The sequence below is a fragment of the Spermophilus citellus genome (assembly GCF_964194105.1).
Source record: "Spermophilus citellus genome assembly, chromosome: 3".
Lineage (NCBI taxonomy): Eukaryota > Metazoa > Chordata > Mammalia > Rodentia > Sciuridae > Spermophilus > Spermophilus citellus.
Window position 1 is genome coordinate 8889130 of NC_138184.1, and position 7196 is coordinate 8896325.

Sequence of the window (7196 nt, forward strand, 5' to 3'; positions counted from 1 at the left end):
AGTTTCAGCAAGTTAGGGAGATCCTGGAAATTAAAATTAAAAACTAAAAAGAGCCGGGAGTGTTCCTCAATGGTTAAGCGTCCCTGGATTCAATCCCTGGTAAAGCTATGTTAACTGAATTCCAAACTTGGCACACTTTGCCGCCATCGTTTTATCAAAATCTCATAACCTCTCCATTTTCTAGATGAAGAAACTAAGGTTGGCTCCGAAACCTCGAGGTCGGCAGTGAAGCGAGAGCCTACCGAGCCTATCGGCCTTCAAGTGGACAGCTCTGGCCAGATACTGGCTCGTGGCGCCCCCTGGAGGTCGTGTGGGAACGAAGAAAAGATCCTAAAAATAAGCATCTGGATTACTGTTGGGAGCTTGAAACCCCCACTCTGCTCTGTCCTCAGAGAGCTCTAGAAGATGTGAGAGCGGACAGGACTTCGGCCCAGGGGTGAGGGAGACACAGAGCTGATCTGAGGGGCTTCCAAAGGACGCAGCCCTCCCCTGGGGGATATTAGCTGGCAGGCCCAAACCTGAAGGGGTTCTGTGGGAGCTACAAGGCCCTGCATTTAAACAACTACACCCACCAACCCATAAAATTGAACACAGGGGCTGGGGTTGTGGCTGGGCTGGGGCTGGGGCTCAGCGGTAGAGTGCTCGCCTAGCACATGCAAGGCCCTGGGTTCCATCCTCAGCACCACATAAAAATAAATAAAAATAAAGGTGTTGTGTCCAACTACAACTAAAAAATAAATTTAAAAAAAATTGAACATAGAAAACCACCCGGCGAATCCGAAGCTAAATGGGGGCGTGGCCGGAGGGCGTGGCCGGAGGGCGTGGCCGGCAGCAGAAACTCAACAGTTACTGCCGGCATTCCTGGGTACCAGCTCAAAACCTCCCGGTCGTGGGCGGGCCATTCCACCCATTTAACGACCATTGGCTAATTGGCTTCAGGCAGGGGACGTTTCATTGGTTGGATTCCTGCACGGTTCCTTGGGGGCGGAACCCGGGGGAGGACAAGGCCTAAGGGAGGGTGGGGCTTCCTGCGATGCGGTCGAGTTCCCAAGTGCCGTAGAGGTCCTTAAGCTAAGAAGTGAAGAGTGGGGCCGGGGGTTAGTTCCGGGACGGAGGTAGGGGTACGCTGGGCTGCATCCCCCGGCCGAGCCACGTTCTCACAACACTCCGCTTTCCTGCATCGGATCCTGGCGCGGCGGGCGGTGTCGCGCGCGTGACGTCATCGCGTGGCGTCACGCGCGCGACCCGAGGGAGCCTCGACCTCCAGTGGCGTGGGAAGCAGCTGGGCGATGCTGCAGTTAGTCCGGGTCGGGGCGCGGGCCTGGCTTCGGCCCTCGGGCTGCAGGGTGAGGCGGAGGACGGGAGACAGGGTCAGAGGACAAAGGCAGGGAGGCCGGGGGGTCGTCTCTCACTCTTGCCTCCCACTAACAGGGCCTCAGCTCGCTAGCGGAAGAGGCAGCACGGCCCGCGGAGAACTCAGAGCCGGTGGCGGGTGCGGGTGAGGCAGCTAGGGTCGTCCTCAGGAGGGGCGGAGGCGACTGAGAACTTTCACTCTTGACCCTGACCCTTGACCTCCCAATCGTTCCAGGTCTCCGGGAGCCGGTGTTGCGCAAGTGCGAACTCCCACTACCCGCGCACCGGCGCCCTGTGCAGGCCTGGATCGAGTCCCTGCGGGGCTTCGAGCAGGAGCGCGTGGGCCTGGCTGAACTGCACCCTGACGTTTTCGCCACAGCACCCAGGTGAGTGGGGGTCTGTAATGGCGAACTGATAAGCCAAGGGATGGGGAGCCCGAGTTCAGGAATGGGGTGACCAGGGCTCATATTGGTGAACCTGTTCTTCCACCTGCCAAAGGGGGATGACGGTTTTCCCTGCCTCGGGATTGTGTGAAGTTGAGGCAGGAGGATCACAAGTTCGGGGCCAGCTTTAGCTACCTATCTTGTCTGTCTGTCTTTCTATTTTGGTACCAGGGATTTAACCCAGGTGTGCTTTACCACATCCCCAGCCTTTTATTTTATTTTATTTCATTTTTGAGAGCCTCGCTGAAGTGCTTAGGGCCTGACTAAGTTGCTGGAGCTGGTCTGAAATTTGCAATCCTCCTACCTTAGCCTCTGAGCCTGTGGGTGGCACAGGTGTGTGCCACCATGCCTGGCTTGGCTAGCCTTAGCAATTTAATGAGGCCCTAAGCAGCTTAGTGAGACCCTATCCATACTCAGTGGTAAAGTGCCTCTGGGTTCAATCCTTAGTACCAAAAAAAAAGGTAAAGTATAGCTGTAGTAAAAAGGGACTCCTCTCAAGTAGTTTAAGCTGGCACCTGCAAGCTGAAAAGGAACCAGCCAGAGCAAAAGCATTTCAGGCAGAGGGAAGAGCAAGTGCAAAAGCCCTGAGGCTAGACTTCATCTTTCAGAGAAACCAACTTGGCAGGAGCAGGTACAGGATGGGATCAGGAAAACGCAGGTCTTGTGGGACCTTGGAGGTTTTAAGTAGAGTTGGTTCTCATGTTTCCCTCCTCTTCCCTAGGCTAGATATCCTGCACCAGGTTGCCACCTGGCAGAAGAACTTCAAGAGAATTGTGAGTTCCTGGGTAGAGGGAGGAAAGGGGATGCAGTTTCCTGTGGGGCTCAGGCAGGAGCAGAGGAAACCAATGGTGTGTTTTCTCTGGACTGCTCAACATGGACTTCGTCTTTTCTTTCTAGAGCCATTCAAGGGTAGGTCAATTCTTAGGCATTTTCTGAGCACCCAGCATTGTGGCAGTGTGTTAGGTGAGAGGATTCAACAGTGGACAAGACAGGCCCTGTCCCTGCCTTCATGAAGCTCACAGTCGTGTGGGAGAGATGAACACTACTTAAGTAGTCATGTCTGTAAATGTATAGTTTGGGGCAGTCATCCCAGAGAAAGGGCATTTAACCTCAAGCCTTCCTGTAGATCTGGTTAGATTAAAGTGGCAGTGGAGCTAAGGTGGAGATAATGAAAGCAGGTTATGCAAAAGTACTGTGGCAGGGACCAGAAGGAGCCCAATAGTGCTGTAAAGCTCAATGGGAACAATAGTGAGGTGTTTGGATTTTATGCCAAAAACATGGAAGAATCCATTATCAGTCAGGGTCTGTCCGCCTTTAAGCACCTGCCCCAGAGGTCCAGAGAGTTCCTTCCATGTCTCCCCATCACCCTGGGAATAAAGCCACCAGCATGGCATCCCATGTTCCTCATGATCCCTACCCCGTGCCTCTTCCCTGTTCTCTCCAGCCACCTACCATTAATGTGTAGCTACATTAAAATTTAAAAAGTATAGGACATCTGCTGAGAGCCAGCAGGACCCTTCTTTGGGAGGCTGATGTTCTGGTACAGAGGAGGGAACTCTGATTTCTTCATCTTCTCCTCCATCTCTAAGCACTTTGTGCTTGTCCCATCAGAGCCCTGATCTCTGTGCCTCCTGGCAGCAGGTCAGCCTGGCTTACCACCATATTCTTGGACCAGGCACCTGCAAAGTCATCTGTCTTATGGACCTGACCCCTGCTCACTTTGTACCCACAGAGCTATGCTAAGACCAAGACTAGGGCTGAGGTGCGGGGCGGTGGCCGGAAGCCCTGGCCACAGAAAGGCAGTGGGCGAGCTCGGCATGGCAGCATCCGGTCCCCCATCTGGCGAGGAGGTAAGTGGGGACAAGGGGGAGAAGGGCTCTGGCTGAGTCCAGCACCTGGGTGCTTCTTCACACACAGCTGCCCACTTCTTGTGTGATATGGGTGATATGGTCTCAGCCCCATGCACCCTTCCTCATCAGCCAAGAGGCTGGGACTACAGACCCTATTGTCTCAGTGGGGGACAGAGTTCTGAGAGTTGTTCCTTCTCATCTGCATGTCTTCTCTTTTCAGATCATGGCCACAGCCCCTCTTGGCCTCCCCTCCCCTCTCATCTTTCCTTGCCCACATTTCACATGGCACCCAGAGAGATCTTCCCAAACCACCCAGCTTCCACAAGCCTTTGAGTGAAGTCTGAGCTCCTTACCTTGGCATTCCAGGTCCTGAGCCACTGGGATTATAGGCTTGTGCCACCAAGCCTGGCCAGTCCTGGAAATTTTAACTTCCTCATAACTGCAGCATTAATGGTTTGTGCTTTAATTAATCTCATGTCGTGCTGTAATTCCCAGTGTCCTATGGTTTAGGAATCATCAAAACTCAGGACTTGACACCTGGGTAGACCAAGTTCCAGAGAGGTAAAGTCACTGGTCCAGCCTCCTCTCTCTCTCCCTTCCCAAGATCCCCACTTCTTTGCTTGACTGGGCAGGGGGGCAGCCTCTCCTCCAGCAACTTCTTTCCAGCCAGTGAGGCACATTTCTGACCTCCAAGCCCAGCAGTGCCCCATACCTGCTCACACACCTCTGTCCCCACAGGAGGTGTTGCCCATGGTCCCCGAGGCCCCACAAGTTACTACTACATGCTACCCATGAAAATGAGGGCGCTGGGCCTCAAGGTGGCATTGACTGTCAAGCTGGCTCAGGTACAAAGCAGTTCTACTGGGAGCCATGAGGATCTTGGAGAATGGGGGCAGGGTGCCTGGGGAGGTCGGCTGGAGTGGGGAGCTCTGGACCCAGGCTCAGGGGTGCTTTTTTCCTCCCACCAGGATGACTTGCATATTGTAGACTCCCTGGAGCTGCCCACTCCAGACCCCCAGTACTTGACGGAGCTGGCGCGCTACCGCCGCTGGGGAAACTCTGTGCTCCTTGTGGATTTGTGAGAATACTGGGAAGGGCAGGGACGGGGAGGCCTGAGCTCCATCCTTTACAGGGCTCACCTCCTGTCCTCTCACAGGATACATGAGGAGATGCCACAGAACATTGTGGAGGCCACCTCTGGGCTCAAGACCTTCAACTTGATCCCGGCTGTAGGTGAGTGAAGGGCACTGGCCCATCTCCCAGACCCCCAGAATACGCATGTTCAGGTCCCACCATTAGAGTCATGACCTGGTTCAAATCTTACATCTGTTACTTGGTCACTGAATGGTCTGGATCAGCAAATGACCTCACTCCCTAATCAGACCCTCAGCTTTCCCTAACTGCCTGCCTAAAAAAATAAAAGCTCCAAGGTAATAGCTGTCAAAGTGTGTTCCCCCCACTTCCACCAGAGGGCATGTGTGAGCATCTGAACCACAGCTTGTCCCTGCTCTGCCCAAAGCCCTCTATGGCTTCCACCTCCCTCAGGGAAAAAGCCCAAGATGACCTGCAGGCCCCCCAGGCCCTGTTCAGCCTCCCTCTTCCTCCCCAGTCCTCCCCTCCCCCTCTCCCCTTGCTCACTAACTCTGGTAGCTCTGGTCTCTGTCTAGCACATTATGCTTATTCATTTGCTCTATCTTTGTGAGGTAGGAGTCATGGCCAAGTACAGGGCAGAGCCCAGCATACAAGAGCCTCTTAGTAGGTGAGGCAGCTCTCTGGTGAGGGTCCTGGGGGTGGCTGAGGCAAGATCTGAAGCCAGGGTGCCCGGCTCTCCTAACCATGCTGGACCATGATGTCCCTATAAACAGGACAGGTGTGCCTTGAGGAGGGAATGGGGTTCTGGATGCGGGCAGGACTGGAGCAGAGCCCAAGGGCAGCTTCTCCCTGACCTGGCTGCCATCCTCCCCACCTGCCCAGGTCTGAACGTGTACAGCATGCTCAAGCACCAGAGCCTGGTCCTCACCCTGCCCACTGTCGCCTTCCTGGAGAACAAGCTACTCTGGCAGGATTCACGTTACTCGCCCCTCTACCCCTTCCATCTGCCCTACAGCAACTTCCCCTGACCCTCGCCCTGCACTGCCCAGGGCCCTGGATACCCTCCTCCTTGCTGCATGGCCATGAGCCAGACCAAGCCCTTGGCAGGCTTGGGAGCCTCCTGAACCCTGTGAGAGAGATGCTGCTTGGCCCTGCCTCATCTCACTTAGGAAGCTGAGGCCACACAGAGCGACCAAGCAGGCCTTAGCCCCAGGAAGAGGTGGTTCTGCAGAGCCAGGATGAGCTCCATCCCAGTTCTCTTTTTTGTTGGGTTTAAAATAAATTTTATTTTTTCATCCAAGGATCAGCCTCAGAGAACAGTTCATTGCCATTTGGAATAATCCTGTTTGGTGTGTTGGGCTTGGTCTCCAGAGCTGGGCTCCACTGGGCACTCTCCTCAAGGAGCTTGCAGTCTGCAGTGCAATCATTTATGAAAGGGTATTAATCGTTCATTGAAATTGCCAGAATTAACTAACCCCTGGTGAGTCAGGCCCAGGAGCTTGAGGAGATGCGTGGGCCTCTGGTATGTCATCCTCCTGGCACTGTGACTGCATGCTTGGCTCTGAGGGTTTGCTGTCCTGTTTGTCACAGCCAAAGTGTGGTCTTGAGTCCACAAATAGACAAAGCTCCCAAGCACAGAACTTGCCCTAAGCCCAGAATCAGGAAAGCCAGTGCCTCCTGATCTCGTGATAAATGAGTAAATAAACATCTTTAAAGACACCAAACCGATATCCCAATTCTTTATTTTTTTGCAGTGCTGGGGATCAAATCCGGGGCCTTATTCATGCAAAACAAGGATTCTGCCACTGAGCTACATCCCCAGCCCTTTTTATTTTTCATTTTGATACAGGCTCTCACTAAGTTGCTGAGGCTGGCCTCAAACTTGCAATCCTGCCTCAGCCCCCCAAGTCACTGGAATTACAGGCTTGTGCCCCTGTGCCCACCACAAAGACCCAACTCTTGAGTCTGCTGGTGGTGTTTCCCACTAAACAAACTTAAAACTGGCTAGACTATAAAGTAACATGGTCAAGTTCTTTAAAGTCAGCCACGCTGAGTGTGGTGGGACACACCTGTAGTTCCCAACTGCTGCTTGTGGAGCTGAGACAGGAGGAACATTTGGGGCTAGGAGTTGGGGGCCAGCCTGGAGAATATATTGATACCTCATGAATTTAAATACGTAAATAAGAAAGTTGGCCAGAACTACCTTCCGCATGTGCAGCCCAGCAGTGTAGGTGGCTATGGTGACCACCCCGAGTGTGCTGGGCCTCCCCTGTCTGCAAACATCTCTGGAATGTGCTGGGCTCACAACTAAGTACAAAGAAAGGTATTGGAGGACTGGGGCGGAGCTCAGCATGAGTGAGGCCCATAAAAACTACCACCTCCAAAACAAAGCTACTGGAGGCCATTAAAAAGGGGTGCTGGGCTGGGGCTGAGGCTCAGCGGCAGAGCGGTGCTGGGT

The 7196-nt window shown here is 53.7% G+C and overlaps 1 protein-coding gene across 1 annotated transcript; it reads left to right on the forward strand.

Annotated features, from left to right (window-relative positions):
• The first annotated feature begins 1072 nt into the window (after positions 1-1072).
• MRPL4 (mitochondrial ribosomal protein L4) lies at positions 1073-6462 on the forward strand. Its single transcript, XM_081284729.1, has 9 exons — positions 1073-1346; positions 1432-1498; positions 1589-1739; positions 2518-2569; positions 3529-3646; positions 4385-4491; positions 4615-4724; positions 4803-4879; positions 5621-6462. Exons 1-9 carry the CDS (start codon positions 1290-1292, stop codon positions 5764-5766), a joined length of 885 nt encoding a protein of 294 aa, XP_081140855.1. The 5' UTR covers positions 1073-1289; the 3' UTR covers positions 5767-6462.
• Positions 6463-7196: the final 734 nt, after the last annotated feature.